At 59.2% G+C, this 17,525-nt stretch overlaps 2 protein-coding genes across 2 annotated transcripts in view; one reads left to right on the plus strand and one right to left on the minus strand.

The window, feature by feature from the left end:
- LOC117868911 (transducin-like enhancer protein 1) overlaps positions 1-17,282 on the plus strand; it is a 23,583-nt gene extending 6,301 nt beyond the window's left edge. Inside the window, exons 6-17 of the mRNA XM_034755293.1 lie at positions 3,189-3,251; positions 3,479-3,553; positions 6,910-7,093; positions 7,910-7,926; positions 9,820-9,924; positions 10,181-10,225; positions 10,681-10,836; positions 12,162-12,300; positions 13,255-13,439; positions 13,527-13,603; positions 13,921-14,170; positions 17,031-17,282. Coding sequence (XP_034611184.1) covers positions 3,189-3,251; positions 3,479-3,553; positions 6,910-7,093; positions 7,910-7,926; positions 9,820-9,924; positions 10,181-10,225; positions 10,681-10,836; positions 12,162-12,300; positions 13,255-13,439; positions 13,527-13,603; positions 13,921-14,170; positions 17,031-17,282 — 1,548 coding nt within the window. The remainder of the gene's footprint in view (positions 1-3,188; positions 3,252-3,478; positions 3,554-6,909; positions 7,094-7,909; positions 7,927-9,819; positions 9,925-10,180; positions 10,226-10,680; positions 10,837-12,161; positions 12,301-13,254; positions 13,440-13,526; positions 13,604-13,920; positions 14,171-17,030) is intronic.
- A 43-nt stretch (positions 17,283-17,325) lies between these two features.
- The window catches only part of LOC117869079 (transducin-like enhancer protein 2), a 43,460-nt gene continuing 43,260 nt past the window's right edge, over positions 17,326-17,525 (minus strand). Inside the window, exon 20 of the mRNA XM_034755581.1 lies at positions 17,326-17,511. Within this exon, the coding sequence (XP_034611472.1) occupies positions 17,326-17,511 (186 nt within the window). The remainder of the gene's footprint in view (positions 17,512-17,525) is intronic.

Below are 17,525 nucleotides of genomic sequence, written 5' to 3' on the forward strand. Positions count from 1 at the left end.
TTAACGAGCGCGAGCGAATTGGAGGCAGCGTTCCCCGAGGAGCTGGCTGCCCATCAGTGCATTAGGAAGGAGAATCCATCACTGCTGGCCCCAGGAGATGGCTAAATCCTTCCCAGAAACTACCTGCTGCCAAATTTTTTTTTTTCTGGGGGCTAGTGTGTATCAGGGGAGGGGAGTGGCTGTTTCCTTTTTAGTGCTGGGGGGGGGGGAATGCAGAGAGCACATGGCTCTTGGCTTTGTTGTTCGTGGGTGAGAGAGAGAGATCTAGGACGGGATCATTAGATTTACAGGTTCCAGCTGAGATCACGGCTGCACTGTGCTAGATGCCGGACAGACACAAAAAGGCCCTCCCCAGAAGAGCTTGCAGTCTAAATGGAGGTCCAGAGAGGGGAGGTGACTTTCCCAGGTCGCTGGCCTGACTCCCAATCTGGTGCCCTATCTGCTAGGCTACGCGGCCTCTGTCTGATCTTCGGTAGCCCCCCTCGGCACATGGCTCGAATGAGGGTCACCCCATTAGATAGCGATAAAGGGGGAGGTACCGAGCATCTCTTCGGGCCCATATGACTCCCACGGGTGTGTCCCGTGTGCGATGGCTGCAGATGTGGGGACCCTTTTTTGGCCACCTGTGGGTGGGTCTGATGTTCCCTTCTCTGTCTGCTCAAATCCTGCCCGGCGTGCTCTGAGTAGGCTGTAGTGGGTCATTTTTCTCGGGCATATGCCCCCACCACAGCCCTGCAAGTCTTTTGATTTGGGAGGCAAATCCAGAGGCTGTTTGCCTCCCGCCCTGCCTGGGGTGGCTTCTTAGAAGCAGCTGCCTTCATTCCAGCGTTGGGAAGAGCAGAGCTGCTTGGGGCCCAAAGCCGGTGAGAGTTGGGGTGCCAGGTACCCTTCCCTTCCCCCACAGCTGGGTCGTGCTAAGAGAGGCCTCAGGGCAGTGTGAATGAACCAGTCCCAGGAAGGGGTTCCTCAGTTGGAATTCCCTCCCCCCAGCTGATTCATGGGGTGGGGGCTGTGAGGGTCACCCCAGCCTGGCTTCCCCCCCTGTGTTTGAGGGGATCCCTGTCTCTTTAATTCACTGCTTTCTTCAGCTGCTTGAAGCTGGAACGTTGGCGGGGGAGTCTTTGTCTGGCCTTGCCCAGCTTGGTAGCTCGGGGCATTGATTGAAGTGCAGTGCTGTCCTCTCTCCACCTCTTTTCCTCTCCCTCCCTTGCTCTCTTCCTGCGTTCAGGCCTTCTGATTGCTTGTGGCACTCAAGTGTTGCAGAAAAACAGCAGCTGTAACGAGAGCACCTCTCCAGGGCTTCCTGGCAAACCACCGAGAGCATCAATTAGCACTCGGCAGGGCTGGAGAACTATTTCTGGTGGGGAGAGGAGACGTTTGGGGGTGGGCATCTTGACAGGACACTGAGGGGGAGGTTGGTGGGGAGGGGGCAGGATGCTATCACCGAAATTTGGTGTTGCATGGCTCATTAGCTGTCCGTCATGGGGAGATGGTTGCACTAAGGGGCTGGGGGAAGCTTTCTCTGAGGTGGGACATAGCAGGCCTGTCCGCACCTGGTCTGGATGCTCGGATCTGGCTTCTGAGATGCAGTGGGCTTCCCGCCCCGTGCACTGAGAGCTGCCGAGGCCGGAGGAGCGCTGAACGTGGAGCAGGCTGAGTCTGCATGGACTGGCTTGGATCAGCCTTGGGGTGCAGGGGGCTCTGTTCCTCACCTCTCCAGGGGTGACTGTTGCTTGGTTTCCCAGGGAAGCTGAGTGGCGTCCCTTGCAGTAAGGACCCCTCCCCCCGCCCCCTCCAGGTGTTCTCTGGATCACACGGTGCCCTTTCAGGGTGGGGTTCCTCTGCCTTCCCCCATTCATTGTAGCTGGGCGGCAGGACTCCTGCTGGGTCTAGAGGACCTGGATTGGAAGGAGCCCGCAGGACAGAGAGTGGCTATCAAGGGAGGGCGCAGAGCTGGGTATTAAGCAGATAAGTATCTCTCTTACCCTGGGGGGCTGTGGACGCAGCAATGAATGAAGAGCTTGCTTGGGCATCATTCTCCATCCAGACGGGCTTTGACGTGTCAGTGGCTTCTGGGGAGTGGCAGTATCTGCTACCAGCGGCCGGGGAGAATGCACAGGAACAGGGGAGCATTAGTCCTCTTTCCTCCAGGGGTGGGAACTAGTGTGTGTTTGGCTTGCAGCAGCATCCAGGAGCCCCGGTTCTGGAGCAGCTCCCCTCTGCGCCAGGCATTGCACACACAACGGGCCCTGCCCCAGAGAGCTGACGGCCTGCCTCCCCCAAGACTCCCCCTTTCCCAGGGAGCTCGCCGAGGAGGAAACGAGCCCCGGCAGCCTGCACGCTTGTCCGGCTTCTGCCCCGGACAGAGGGCCCCGGCAGCCTCTCCGCTCGCTCCACTGAGCGTGAGAATCCACACGTGGCACTGGCTTCTGCTGCACCGAGTGGTGGCTGCATAAGCTGCCCCCCTTACCCCCCCGTAACACTAAATGGGGAGCATGGGGCGTCACGCATGCACATTGACAGCAGAAGAGGCTGTGGAGGGACTTGGGGGGGGCTAGAACTCCGGGGTTCTATTCGCAGCTCTGTCACAGCGATCGTGTGAGTCAGTTACGGTCCTGCTCTGCACTCTGTTTTGTCCTCCGTAAACAGGGGTGATACCTACCTACCTCTCCGGGGAGGGGAGAGACAGAGCTGCGGATGGTGTGTGTGTATGTGAGAGCTCATTGGCGCAGGGAGAACCCATCTGTGTATAATTCGGTTTGAAATGGAGCCAAATCTGGGATGGGACATGGTAACTGCTTAGCACCAGCCGTTCTGCATTGGCAGTGAGGGGATCTACACGTGACACGCTCGAAGCTTTCGATGGTGCACAACAGGGTTTAAGTGTGGTGGCTGCAGTGGGATTCTAGAGGCGGAAGGTAACCCCTGCTTTAGAATAGGGTCAGGACACGGGTTTGTGCTCCTCCTCCTGGGCTCTCTAGTGGGCACAGCGTCTCCTAGCTCTGGCTCACTCTTGACTTGGAGGCTAGGCCAACGGGCAGCCCTTGGCAGGAAAGTGGGGGATGTTTCTTGAAGGTCTCTGCACGCTGTGGTGAGCCCTGCCCAGGGGCCCGAGCCTGTGCGGGAACGGAAGTGCAACAGGAGCAGCTCAAAGGTGCCGCTGACGTTTGCGTGTTTTCTCCTTCCAGACGGAGATCGCCAAGCGGCTCAACGTCATCTGTGCCCAGCTCATCCCATTCCTGTCCCAGGAGGTGAGGTGGACCTGTTGCCTCTGCGGGCAGGGGGTGCGTGAGCTCATACAGGCTGCCTGGGCGGGCCTGGCTCTAGCCACGGCTTGGAACATCCCAGGCTGTATTCTCAACTGCTGGCCAAGCCAGGGACCTCCGCGTGCGGGTGGGGGAGGGTCAGGTCATGCCATTTCCTTTCCCTGCCTTTTTAAAGGTGACCAGAGGATTTTTTTTTTTTTGTCTCCTCCCAGCATCAGCAGCAAGTGGTCCAGGCAGTGGAGCGAGCCAAGCAGGTGACTATGGCAGAGTTGAACGCGGCAATCGGGGTATGTGGACCGTCCCACGCTGCTGGCCACAGTGTGTACCGCCCCTCCCGGGGTTTAACTCGGTCTCCTGCCCCCCCCAGGGCCGTGGGGAGGGGGCTCTTGGCCGGTCCGAGGCGGGGTCCATGTCCCCCAGTAGCGGGCTCTCTCGGCACCGGGGGGTGCCTCTCCCACAGCTCGGAGCATCCGAGAGGGGATTGTCCTACTTTAGCCGGAGCGGCTGCTGTCTGGGACCTCGGCTGATGCCTGACTTCTATCCCATAATGAGCTCAGTGGGAGGATGGGGGAGGGGAGCACTCCCCTAGCTGGCATCTAACAGCAAGGTGGGAAGCCGCTTCCCTAACTTAGAATCCTAAGATGCTTTATTGAGGTTCCTGGCCCTTTAAAATTTGCCCTGCCCCCCTGGGGAGCGGAGTTTCCGAGTTCCAGGGAACCCTGGGCAGGGTGGGGGGGGGGGGCGGTTGTTTTTTAAAGGGCTGGTGCTGTAGGTACCCCATAGGTCCTCCACACCTGTGTTCTGGCAGCGAGATGCATCATGCACGCAGGATGGGGGTGGTCGGCACCATTCACTGGAGGGCAGGGTCCTTTCTCTTCGTCTTCCTGAGATGCCAGCGAAATGCGTGCCTCCAAAGATTCCCTGGAAATGCCCTCTGAGTATCAACCGCCCCCTCTCCAGTACGGACGGGCTAGTGCATTAACCCAACCCCGTTCAGTCCCCACCGGGCGCAGACCCTAGAATTGTCTTAAGGTTGGGCTGCCCCCTTGTTGGCCGTGGGGGAACCGTGTGAGGTGTCGAAGGCCGGAGAAGAGTTATTGGTCAGCAGGGCCGGCTCCAGGGTTTTCGCCGCCCCAAGCGGCGCGCAAAAAAAATAAATAAAAAGCCGCAATCGCGATCTGCGGCGGTAACTCGGCGGGAGGTCCTTTGCTCCGAGTGGGAGTGAGGGACCGTCTGCCGAATTGCTGCCGAATAGCTGGACGTGCCGCCCCTCTCCAGAGCGGCCACCCCAAGCACCCGCTTGGCAAGCTGGTGCCTGGAGCCAGCCCTGTTGGTCAGGGACGTGGGGTGACAAGCGTGGAGACGAGCCCCCTTGAAAATTGGCGAATGTGTGTCCGGGGGAGCTGGGATGGCTGTGTCTGTGTCAGGCCAGTGTCAGCCAGGTGGATGGATGGGGACACGCAGCCAGCCCTCTCGGGGACTTTGGGGCGGATTTTGTACTGAGTGGTGGGAGGATAAGGGAAGCATAATCCCGCCCTCGGGCCGAGAGCAGAGGGGAAGCATGTGAGACGCTGGCAGAAATAAAACCGGAGGAAGGAAGCGGGGCCCAATAAAGGAGCGGTGACAACTTGCTCCATAGCCGTACTTAATGAGCAGATTATGAGAGCCTTTAAACGTAGGGACGTGAAAATGATAATGGAACAGAGTAATTGGATTTGGCACGGCGTGCCAAGGATTGGGGACATGAGACGCCGAGCAGAGCGTCTGGAACAAAACGTGGCGTTCACGGAGGCCAGTGTGCGGCACAGAAGCCTAGGAAGCGTTATGGATCCTTGTGGCGGGGAGGGCTGGCAGCTTGGCTCTTACAAGCTGCGATGGGAAGGCTGAACGCAGCTGAGAGTTGGAGGCTTAGAGACCTGGATGTGACAGAAGCAGGACAAATGATGCAGGAGAAGAGGGGGTGGGGAGAAGAAGCTCTCCCAAATGAGGATCTAAGAGTATTAGCGCTTGCATACCTTGGTGGGGCAGAGGAGCGCTGCTTAGGAGGAATACATTAAAAATGATGGAGCTGGATCATGGCAGGGCTGGATAATTGATGTGTGTATTTATTTTACTGCTGCTCAATAGATTTGGGTGCCGAGGATTCGGTGGGCTGGTGTGTCTGTGCGGGGTTACTTCGCCACAGACATCACCGCTTCTTAGTAAGGCTTGGCAGAATTCAATTCAATATTTGTATATATCATTTTGATGAATATCATCAATTCTTTTAAAGCATTTTTTCCTTTTTTTACATACGTTTACATTTTCACCATTGTGGGAAATCATGGCTGGAATAGCCAATACTTACTTATTGGCAGTAGATGCTGAGAATCAAAAAGTTAAAGCTTTATAACCATTAAAACACAAACTACCAACATCCCCTCACGTGTCAAAATATACAAATGGAAAAACTCTCAAATCAAACACTGAGTTCACAAGGAGCATTCTTTTTACTTGGCCTGTTTGTAAGTGTTTCCAGCAATACTAATCGAAAATGTGTGTGTATATTGTGACAATAACGTTTACCAACAAAAATCTGACCCTTCCATGCTTATTTTTAGTTGAGGACACAATCCAGCTATATTGTGACTCCGGATTCATACTCCATATTGATTTAAAAAAAAAAAAATCAAATACCCCCACAACGTCCTTATAAAAAAGGAACGCCAAGCAAGGGGCTTCTCTGACAAGCTTTCTGTTGCAGGGTAAACAGAGACTTTTCCCTGCTGTAGTTTGCCACCTGGGTGTTTCAGCCCTAAGAATGCAAATGAAACCGGACTCGAAACAAGAGGGAAACCGACTCCTCTGGCCCCACAGAGAGAGAGATGTAGAAAGTCAAGTGTGCAGAATGCAAAGTGGATCGTTATTGACTTTATAAAGGGCTGTTAGGGACTCAGCTGGAGAAAGGGATGGACTTGGGGTTTATTTTTTTGGTTTGCAAGCGAAATTGACAAGTGGCCCTATTGGGAAGAGTGGTTTTTTTTGCCACCGTCTTCCCAACAGTAGCCATCCAAAACTCTCTTGTGACCAAGGAAGGGGGAAAGTGGTGGTTGGCTGAAGCAGAGGATTGTTGCGTATGGTGAATTGCGCTGCTAGCCCAGCCTGGCTCCTGGCTTGTGATATCTTAGGTGGCCGGGGGAAGCCAAGACAGCTGCGGCGGAAGCAAGCAGGTTATTTTGACCCCTGTCTGGGATGTTACCTGGGAGCCCTCTTCAGGGAAGGCCCAGACTCATGTCCTTCCGCCGCTGTAGTTCTGACCTCTCCCTTTATTTCTTAAAGCGGATGTAGCGCCGGTGCCAGGGGCTGGACTGAGAGCTCTGGAGACTGACGTCCTCTGTCCGTAGTGCAGGTACCACATGGGCGGCAGTGGCCAGGCAAACTTCCTCTGGGCCCCGGACAGCCTGCCGTCTGACCGCGGTCGGGCAGCGACCTCTGGTTCCTTCCCAGATGGAGTGAGCTTCTTGGAGATCCTGGCTTGCACGGGGTCTCAGCCTTGAGTCAGCGAGGCTGGCCTGGCCCTTGAGGGCAGGGTGGGGAAAAGCAGACGCCTCCTCTCAGGCGCTGGCGTCTCATCCGCCCGGCCTTCCGCGCTCTCTCTCCACAGCATCAGCTCCAGGCGCAGCACCTGTCCCACCACGCCCCTCCCATCCCGCTGACCTCTCACCCCTCCGGCATGCAGCCCGGCATCGGTGGAGCGTCTGGTCTGCTGGCTCTCTCCGGGGCCCTGGGAGCTCAGGGCCAGCTCCTCCCGAAGGACGACAGGGGACTTCACGACAGCGAGCACAGAGGTAGGGCTGGGGGGTAGGGGGTTGGGAGAGCAGGGAAACTTGACCCTGACTGCCCAGGTGTCGAGATGGTGAACTCCAGAGAGAGTAGGGAGCCTGAGGTACGGCTGGCAAGGGGGAGCAGAGCCCTGGGGTTAAGCCCCATCCCGGCCAGCCTTGGCTGGAGCGTTCTCAGACTCTCTGGGCACCCTGCTCTCTTGCACTGGGGTTAGTGATTGGACGGGGCGAAGTGCTGCGGGTGGGAACGGTAGAGAGTCAGCCTCTGTCATAACTGAGCACGACTGGGCATGGGGCGGGGCATCGGTGGATCTGGCCCTCTGGGTAGAGGCTGGGTGGTGGGGAGGGGGTCTGAGTTTCCCTTAGGCCCTTGCCAGCAGGGGGTCTCTTACAGCGAGGGCCTTTTCCAGCCAATTTCAGGCTGCAGCCTGGCTCCTCCACCTGGAGCCACGTACTGGGGGAACTCCCCAGCCGCTAGCAGGGGGTGCAACGAACACTTGGGTTTGGGGCAGAGGGCTTTGCCCCGGGGTGGACATTGCGGTGCAGGGCGCAGGATATGCCCCCAGCAAGGAGCTGACCCCCCTCCCATGCCATGCACCCCAGTAACATGCCGGGCCAGTCTCGGGGACCGGCTTAGCAGCCTGTCCTGTCCACAAGCTGCAGAGGTGGGTGGCAGCAGACGCTGCCTCCCTGTGAGAGGAATGGGGAGGGCAGGACAGCATGTGCATGCTGGGGGGGGGGGTGCGCCTCGGAGATGAAAGCAGCACCCTCTTCTCTCTTCCTTTCTTGCCCTGCTGCTGATCCGTGTTGCCATGGAGACAGAGCGAGACCTGGGTCCCGTAAGTACTCCTCCTCCTCCGCTTATTGTTTCCTTCCAGCTGCGAAAGGCTTTGGCCAGGGAGATTGGGGGGGGGGCTTTAAAAGCTTCCTTTTAGCCGTGGGGGGGGAGGTTTCCTCCTGTCGGGGCGGGGGAGGCGGTTGCGGGTCTGGCGGAAGAGGGGTTACAACCTCAAGCAGCATCCTTGCTGCGTGCAGCTGGTAAGGAGCTGGCAGGCAGCCAGGTGGCCAAGGTCATGGTGGATTGAATCTCTTTCCTTCCCCCCCTGTGTTGCCCAGGGAGGGAGGCCGTATGGGGGGAAGAGGGGTGGCTTTGCATGAACCCACCCTCTAGCTCGCCATGGGGGCTGGAAGCGGCGCACCCCTTGGAATGCAGTTTTGGGGGGTGGGGTCCGCACCCTTTGTCTAGGGCTAGAGCTGGGCAAAATCTTCCTGTTCGGGCTGACGCTGCTGCTGCAACTTGTGACCCTGGCAGCCCTCCCTCTGTGCCCGCCCGGCCCTGCCAATCCAGACTTTCCCCATCGTGGGCTGCTGGGTTCATCTCCCTCTTCCTTCGCCTGTCCCACCTGCTCCCCCCCGCCCCTTCTGCAGCTCTCAATGCCCTGTGCAGAGAGTAGGGCCCCAGCTGAGCCCTCCGGGTGCAGTTCCCGTTGACTCCAGTTGGTCCGGTACCGGCCTTCTGATGCCAGGGCTGTCTTGGATCCACAGCAGCCCATGGTGCGTGGGCGGCCGGTGAAGCTTATGCCTGGTTGAGTGAGGGAGAAACTGAGGCAGGGGACTGTCACACAAGGAGTGGAAGCCAGGAATCCTAGCTCCTGCTAACATCGGAGTCGGGGAGCGGTTTCCTTTCTCTGCCAGCGCATCCCTGGTTGTCCCCCCTGGCTGACACAGAGCAGACAGGGACTTGCCAGTGGGAACCTTTCCAGCCTAGAGCTCTGCATCTGCCCCCGGTAGCTGCCTTGTAGACGCAGGGTGGAGCTGGAGTGGCAGGAGCAACTGGCTTGCCAGGTGCCCGAGTCCGGCACAGCCAAAGCCTGGGGCACCGGGACCTGGGCTTGAGGGCAGAGCTGTGGGTTCTAGCTGGTGAACTGGAGCCATTCCTGCAATGTTACCCACCCATCAGGGGGTGCCCGGAGACCTGCCAGTAGGGGAAAGAGGACGACATTTGGTCCAGCAGGCTTGGGAGGACCCACATCCGGGGGCGGGGGGATATCTCCCAGATTGCAAAGCTTGCTGTGTGCGTCTCCACAGCCAGCCTGCTCTGCTGCCCTGCGCAAACCTCTGGGGCCCCAACCTCCTGGCTAATGGGAACCGGGGGGAAGGAGGGGATGGCCGCAAACTGCCAGCGGAGCCCTGGGGGCCATGGAGCTCAGCTCACTCCTGTGTCTTTCTGACCCAGTCTCTTGCTCCTGCCCCCACCCCCACCCCACTTTCTGCTGTGAACTGGAGCTGGGACCGAAGCTTGGTCTGGAGGAGCCGTGTCCCGGTGGGGGAGGGCCTGTCGACTGCCCGGCAGCTGGGTCTAGAGGCTCCCGCCGCCCTGGGCAGGCGCACGCCCCGGAGTCAGGAGCTCGCCTCCTGGCCGGATCCCCCTTCCGGCTTTACGCTCTGCCCCCATTGCTGAGTGGGGGAAGCGAACGGCGCTTCAGTTCATCCCGTGCTGCTTGAGAGATGCAGCCAGGGGAGGGGTAAGTGGCTTAGGTGTCCCGTGGGCAGAGCAGAGTCCAGCTGTCCTAAGGCAGCGGCCTCGTGGGAACGTCTCCTGTGCACCATGGGATGGAGGGTAGGGGGCTCTGCCGTTATCCCTGTCCATCCTGCTGGGAGGGCTGGGGGAGTTAAGCCTGGGCCAGCTGTCTCCGCTTCATAACACAGCTGCTTTTCATCTCGTTCCCCAGAGCTCCCTGGCGCTGCCCAACGGGGAGCGGGTGCGAGCCATCTCAGAGTACCTGAGCAACAGCAAGAAGAGGAAGGCTGAGGAGAAGGACTTTGTCACGGACTACGTGAGTGGTTCTTTGCAGCTGCTGGTGTGGGGGTGTGTTCCCGGGACGGGGGGCAGAGGAGGTAGTGGGGGGCCTCTCCCCTCTACTGCTCCTTTTTCTAGGCCTGGTTTGCGTGTGCCGAGCCGTGAGCAGGCCTCCATGGGACGCTGCCTAAGCGGTGCCGTGACCCGTTGGTTCCCGTTTCCAGCCGGGCAGCGCCCTGTGCGTGGGGCCGCGCCGGCTGCTGGGTGTGAACGCGCGCCTCTCTGCATTTCAGGGCAGCGATGCGGACAAGAGTGAGGACAACCTGGTGGTGGATGAGGTCAGTGCTCGGGAACATGCCTTGGCTCGGTTTGGCGTTTAGATGGACTGCGGCTCGGTCTGGTGGGCTCTAGACCTTCCTTGTGGCAGGGCCTGGCCCTGTTACTGAAGACAAAACTGGCCCTCAGAGGTTAAGGTCGCACTACTGTGTAGCCGAGGTGGGAAGTGGAACCCAGGAGTCCTGCTCGAATCGCTAGACCCGGAGAGCTGGGACGAGCACCCAGGAGTCTGGACTAGTTCTCCCCCCTGCTCTAACCTGCGAGGCCCCCTCCTTCCCGGAGCTGGGAACAGAACCCAGGAGCTCAGGGGCCCAGCCCTGCTCTAACCGCTAGCTCACCCTGCCTCTGGCTGTTATATGGAGTTCCCTACTGGCTTTGTGGGAGGTGCCTGGCTCCTGTACCCGTCAGCAGCCGGAGCCCCCCACCTGAGGCCGGTTGATCTCACTCTGTCCCACAGGACCCCTCCTCCCCGCACAGCGTCCACTCGTACTCCTCCCGCGAGAACGGGGTGGACAAGGTCCCGTTGCAGCGGAAGGAGGCTGTACCGCTCAGTCCCACCTCCTTGGCCTCATCCAGCAGCACCTCCCCATCACGGAGCAAGGACCAGCCCACGGTGCGTGCGTGTGTGTGGAGGGGGCTGTGTTTGGTAGGGTTCACTGGTTTCCTGCTATCCAGGGAGCAGTAGGGTGTGGGGAGGAAGCACGCTCCCCTCGTCACGAAAAGGGGGGGGCCAGGCTGAGCCGGAATCTGATCTCACATTGGTGTCGCCCTGCGGGTTTCGTCCTGGCCTCCGCTTCCCATGGGGAGGGGGGGAGAGCGAGATCAGAATCGGGGCCTCCGAGGGGCGAGGGCAGCACGCGTCGGTGTATCCGGGCTAGCTCTGAGCGGGCTAGCGAGAGCAGCGTGGCCGCAGCGGCACAGTCCTGCCCGGGCCCGTAGGCACGGACCCCGCTGCCCTCGGTGCTGCTGCAGCTCCTCCGCTCCATTTAGCGAGCTAGCGCAACCCCAGTATGCCCACGCGGGCTGCCCCCCTTGCAACGCAGACGTGTCCTGGGCACAGCTGGTCCGGCTTTGCTCAGACGTCAGGGCTATGAAACGGGCAGCCCCTTCTCTCCGGGGGGGCAGGAGAGGGCAGGGCATTACGGTCAGGAAGTGACCATGTAAAAGCAGCCCCATGTGGCCGCCTCACTGATTGCCAGCAGGAGCAAACACCGGGTTTGGCTCGGAGGAGTTGCCCGCATCCTCAGCGCAACATGCTGGGTCGCTCTGCCTCGGGCTAGCGGAGCGGTTTGTGCCCCTGCTGGCGTGAGCGGAGCTGTTCCGCCTCTCGCCAGCCCCGTGTGCAGCCCGCCAGGAGAGCTCTGCTGGAGAGGAGTCCACCCCACCAGCCATGCGGGGCATTGCAAGGGCAGATGCAGGCTGCCCGCTCCAGGGGGAGAGAGGAGGACAGTGTTTCCTGGGCGTCTCATGCAGCCACCGTCCTAGCGACGGCCTCTGGCAACGATCTCTGCCCTGGGTGAGGTGGGTTTGCTGGCCTGTCGCAGGGTCCTTCTCCCCACGGCCCCAGGCTCCTGTGCTAACCCCCGTGCGTGGGGGGGGGAGGGGCATGGATGTAGCTGGCCTGCTGCCAAGTGCCGCTTACCAGCTTCCAAGCGCCCTACAGAGCCCTCCGTCTCCCCTTTCTCGTGCCCAAGGGAGCATCCCGATTTCACAGCGGTGTTTGGGGCCTGGGCTCTGGGGAGGAAGCCAGGCTGGGCTCTCTGCTCCCAACCAGGCAGTAAATCAGAGGCTTGGATGGCTGCCGGTTTGGAGCTGTGGGCAGGAGGGGTTTGGAGCCCGCGGTGCCCAGAAAAGCCCTGGCTGAAGGCGGCACCGGTGGGGGCGGGGGATTTCCAGGCTGCTGCGGCTGAGTTTTAAGTCAGACTCTCTCCTTTGCAGGTGGAGAAAGCCGCCACTCCCGGTTTGAAGTCCAGCACCCCGACTTCCCAAGGAGACGCCACGGTGCCAGGCTCCAGTAGCAGCAGCGCCACCCAGCAGTTCCGCCCGGGGGCGGCAAAGCCCTCGGTGGATTCGTTAGGTAGCAGGAGGCTGGGGATGGGGCCGGAGGTTACAGTGACCGTGGGGCAGGGGGCAGTGAGACGCATTCACTCAGCACTTGGATGCAAATCAGCCTGTTGTGGTGACCCAGGAGACTGGGCCCTGCCTTGGTGCAGGGGACTAGACCCCAGTCTGATGCGTCCCGTGTCTTGAGAGGTGGCACCATGGGCCGTTCCTGGCTAACCCGGAGCCTGGCCAGGCTGCTGGGACAGGGCACCCCAGCTAGGGTGGAGTGGTGTGATGGGGATTCCTCCTCCATCCAGTCCGGTGGTTCTAAGAGGCCTTGTCCTGGGAGAATGAGACCTTGGCTCCAGGTACCCAGCAATCCGCTCCCAAAGCCGTGGGGCGGCCCTAGAGCCGGGGCTGAAGCCTCGCTGGGCACGAGGGCTGAATGAGGGGAGCAGCCGAAGGCAGAGCCAGGTGCCCGACGGTCAGCAAGGCAGCTCCCCTGTCCGTGCCCCTCGAGCACGGTGCCTGCCCTGCCGGGCGCAAGGGGCACTTGAGCGAGCGAATGACCTCACGCGCACCCCTGGCGGGATGCCGCCTCCCTGCAAAAGGCAGGGCTTCAAAGCCAGCAGCATCAGCAGATCCGGCCGTTGGGAAGCAGGACTGACCTGGGAGTTGCTCTGTGTCGAGATGCACAGGTGTGGCAGCGAGAGCCAGCTCTCTGTGCCCCCTGTAGACGGTGGTGGCGGAAGCTGGCAGGACCGTTCTCTGCGGCAGGTGGCTCCGCTCTCCCTTGGGCTAGAGCGGGCATCGAGCAAGGCCATGCTCGTGCCTAGCCCCGCGTGTGGCCAGCGGATGCTGCTCCAGGCACCGCAATGCGGTTGGGCCTGTTCACGCCATAGCTTGGTTTGGCCCCGAGCTCCTCCCTCCCATCCCCGGGTCCTGACTGCTGCTGCTCCTCTATCCCTGTGACTTTCTCCTTTCCCAGCTCTGGGCCTGAGGAACCCGCTGGCCATGCAGAGCTCCTACCCGGCCGCCTTCGGCATGGCGCACCCCTCCGTCAACGGCGACATGGCCGGGGCTGGGGCCTACGCAGGGCTGCACCTGGTGTCCTCACAGCTCAACGGGGCAGCGGCGGCCGTGGGAGCCGCCGGCTACGGCCGTTCCCCTCTGGTGAGTGCGCCAGCGGGGTGGCGGGACGGCGGCCGGCCTCCTCCTCCTGCGGGTGGCTGAAGGGAATTCTCTTCTCTGCTTGGCTAGGTCGGCTACGACCCGCACTGCCACATGCGTGTCCCGGGGCTGTCGGCCGGCATGCAGGCGGGGACCTCGGGCAAACCGTAAGTGCTGCACACGCCAGGGCGGGGGAGACCCCTCTGGCAGGGGGCTGCCAGCTGAGCTGGGGTGGGGGTTCCCCTTGTGTGCCACCTCTCCATGTTGGGCATCGCCCTGGCATTGGATAGCAAAGCAGAACCAGCCACTGATGCTGAGCGGGCTCCTTCCCTTTAAATCCCCCCCAGCCCCCCCGGCTTCAAGGAGGCGTTGGGTTTGATGCTGGGCTTTTATTAACGTGACGTGCTCTCCGGGAGTGGAGGGAGAACCGGACCCAGTTTGCACACGGGACTGGGTCTTGCTGATACTTCCCTCCCCCCTCCAGTGCCTACTCCTTCCACGTGAGCGCCGACGGGCAGATGCAGCCGGTCCCCTTCCCTCCCGACGCCCTCATCGGCACCGGCATCCCCCGGCACGCCCGCCAGCTCCACACCCTGACCCACGGCGAGGTGGTCTGCGCCGTCACCATCAGCAACTCCACCCGGCACGTCTACACAGGGGGCAAGGGCTGCGTGAAGGTGTGGGACGTGGGGCAGCCTGGGACCAAGACGCCCGTGGCGCAGCTGGACTGCCTGGTAAGGGCAAGGGTTGGAAGGCAAAGCAAGAGAAGCAGAAATGGATTAGTCGGCTTAAAAAGGGGATAGCGGAGAGATCTATAAAATCATGACTGGTGTAGAGAAAGTGATTTGGAGAAGTGTTGTTTACCCCTTCACATAACACACACAACCCAGGAGTCACCTGATGGAATTAGTAGGCAGCAGGTTTAATACAAATGGAAGGAAGTGCAATGCACAATCAACCTGTGGAACTCACTGCCAGGGGATGTTGTTCTAGTCAAATATCTAGTTCTTTTTTGAACCCGGTTAAGTTCATGGAGGTTAGGGCCATCAATGGCTATTAGCCAAGATGGCCAGGGATACAACCCCGTGCTCGGGTCAGCCCTAAACCTCTGATGGCCAGGAGGGGAAGACTGGGGTGGATCACTCCAGCTGTCCTGTTCTGGACACGCTCCCCTGACGCTCTGGTACTGGATTAAATGGACCATTGGTCTGACCCAGTTTGGCGTCTCTATGTTCTTTATGTCCTCGGAATTCCCCTGCAGCCTCGAGGGGGACAGACCCTGCTGGGGTGGATGCAGCCTTCAGTGTTTGTGGGTGCAGATGGAGAGCACATGGATGTGTCCGGTTTAGGGAAGCATTTCGATGGGCATCTTGTATTTAAGCAGCTCCCCGAGATGAGTAAGGGAGGTGCTCCCGGAGACCCAGTGAACTGCAGGTGTAGTGATCCTCGGTGCAAAGTTCCCACCCAGAGAAACACATGGGAAGTTGTCTGCAGATTAGCCTGAATATTCCCCCTCATCCCATCGCTTCTGGCTGCCACCTTTGGGGTGGGGCGTGGCCACTGGGCTAATGCGACAGTTTCAGACAGGACGTTAATTCAGTAGAAACTCCACAAAGAGGATTTGTCCTCAGCCGCTTTGCCACTTGGTACTTCGATTTTGTGACCACTGGTGGCTGGTAGCAGCCTGGGTATTTCTGTCTAGGTGCTTCCCTGGCCCCCGTAATCAGAATATCTTGGTATCTCCCTGTCAATGCATCTCATCCTCTGGCAGTAGCATGTAGGCATTTGTGTGTCCCAGTGAGTCAGTTTAAAAAAAATTAAGGGACATAGGTTTAAACCCTGCTCCATGTCTTACCCCGCCCGCAAATTTCACCTCCCTTTAAACCTTGCACAAATTACTTGATGTTTGTGCCTTTAGTTTACCCATCTGTAAATTGGGGCCAATATAACTGAGCCTACTTCCTTAGCGAGCTGGGCCTTGAATCAAGCAGTATGGCTTTAGTGCGTTGTGCACTGGATTGGGTCTTGGGGACGGGGCTGGGGTCTGTTCCGTGCTCTGTCACCAGCCTGCTGGGTCACCACAGGCAAGTCATGCTGCCTCCCTATGCCTCAGTTTCCCCATCTATAAAACGGGTGATGATACTGACCTCCTTTTGTCAAGTGCTTTAAGCTCTGTGGATGAAAAGGGCTGGGTGGTATTATAAAGCACTCTCGGATCCTTAGATAAAAGCTTCTATGCATGTACAAAGGGCAAAAAATTCTTCAGTAGCATGCACCCCAACTGAGGAACACACACAAGCCCAGTGTTGCGTGAACACACGCAACTATGGTACACACACAGGGCCCAGCTTGACCTGTGCATCGGGGTGGGTTCCCATGGTTTTCAAAGCTCTGTCCAGATTCATTCTGATCTGGTGAGAATGAAAATGTAGCCGCACTATTCCCTTGCTGAGATGTCAGAAGGACACGGTGAACTGATTACTGTTGCGGACAGGAAATGAGTCGGTCTGTTTTGCCAGCGATGTGCGTAACCAGTTTCACTGTGTTCCCCTGGATATAGTCCTTGAGGCCCTGGTCCTGCAAATACTCACACATGTGCTTAAAGCTAAGCACTTGCATAAGTGTTTGCAGGATGGGCCGTACTCAGTTTCTGCTTTTGCTTGTGGGGTCTTTATTCCCTTGTTTAATGAGAGAGAGAGAGAGAGAGAGAGAGAGAGACATCCTGGAAAATGGGATTCCGGGGCCACTGAAGCGGGGACAGTACCTGGAACTCTCTTTAACATTGACTAGATTTCAAATATGTCCCTAACAACAAATTCCAGAGCGCTCTTTTCTGGTAACAAATCTTCTTCCCGGAGTTGTGCTGACCTTGAGGATACTGATGCATAAACAAGGAAGCGGATGAGTCATGATCACGTCAAGCTGCATTGGAAACTCAGGAGAGGGGAAATCTGTATTTTAGTAATTGTAGGTAGTACATAAATTATTGGGTAAGGGTCTCTGTTCTGTGTTAGAAAGGAGGCTAGACTAGATGAACGTAGTGGCCCATTCCGGCCTTAAAAATCTATGACCACCTTTGAGGCAGGGAAGTGCTGCTGTCACCATTTTACAGGTGAGGAAACTGAGGCACGGTGAGGCTAAGTGATTTGACCAAGGTCAGATGTGGAGTCTGTGGCAGAGCTGGGAATAGAATCCAGGTCTACTCCAGTGTCCTGATCACTAGCCCTTCCCACTTGGGAGAAGGGCCTGTGTCCCTCCTGACTAATCTGCTCCTGGCCCGGAGCCCCATCCCACAGGCTCTTGCATGGTTGCTCCTCTTGTTCATGTGCCAGAACCAGCCGTGTCTGTCGAGCAGCTGCTGGGGAGAGCCGATGCTGTGGGCATGAAGCACGAACAATCACGTGCTAATAAAGTGAAGGCCCCCTTTTGGGCCCCCAGGCGCATGTGTTCGCTGCTGGAAGCCAAGCTCCAGAGGGTGTGGGCTGCAGGGCTCTTCCCACCGCCCACACGGGCCCATCCGCTGGGGTTTCTCCCATGGGAGGCCGCGACTGGCCCTGGCTCACCCCTCTGCTCCATCTCCTCTCCCATCCCCAGAACCGCGACAACTACATCCGCTCCTGCAAGCTCCTCCCGGACGGGCGCAGCCTCATCGTCGGGGGGGAGGCCAGCACCTTGTCCATCTGGGACCTGGCTGCGCCCACCCCCCGCATCAAGGCGGAGCTGACCTCCTCGGCGCCCGCCTGCTACGCCCTGGCCATCAGCCCCGACGCCAAGGTCTGCTTCTCCTGCTGCAGCGACGGCAACATCGTGGTGTGGGACCTGCAGAACCAGACTCTGGTCAGGTGAGCGCCGGGGTTTGCCTTCCCGGGCTGCAATGCGGTGCGGCTGGCTAGCGCTGGAGTGGGGAGGTGCTGCCTGCCCCCTGGCCACAGGACCCGAATCTGCAGAAGGTGCCTGACGGCCGCGCTCTCCCCTCCAGGCAGTTCCAGGGCCACACGGACGGCGCCAGCTGCATCGATATCTCCAACGATGGCACCAAGCTGTGGACGGGGGGGCTGGATAACACGGTGCGGTGCTGGGACCTGCGGG

Source organism: Trachemys scripta, chromosome 22 (assembly GCF_013100865.1).
Source record: "Trachemys scripta elegans isolate TJP31775 chromosome 22, CAS_Tse_1.0, whole genome shotgun sequence".
Taxonomy (NCBI): Eukaryota; Metazoa; Chordata; order Testudines; family Emydidae; genus Trachemys; species Trachemys scripta.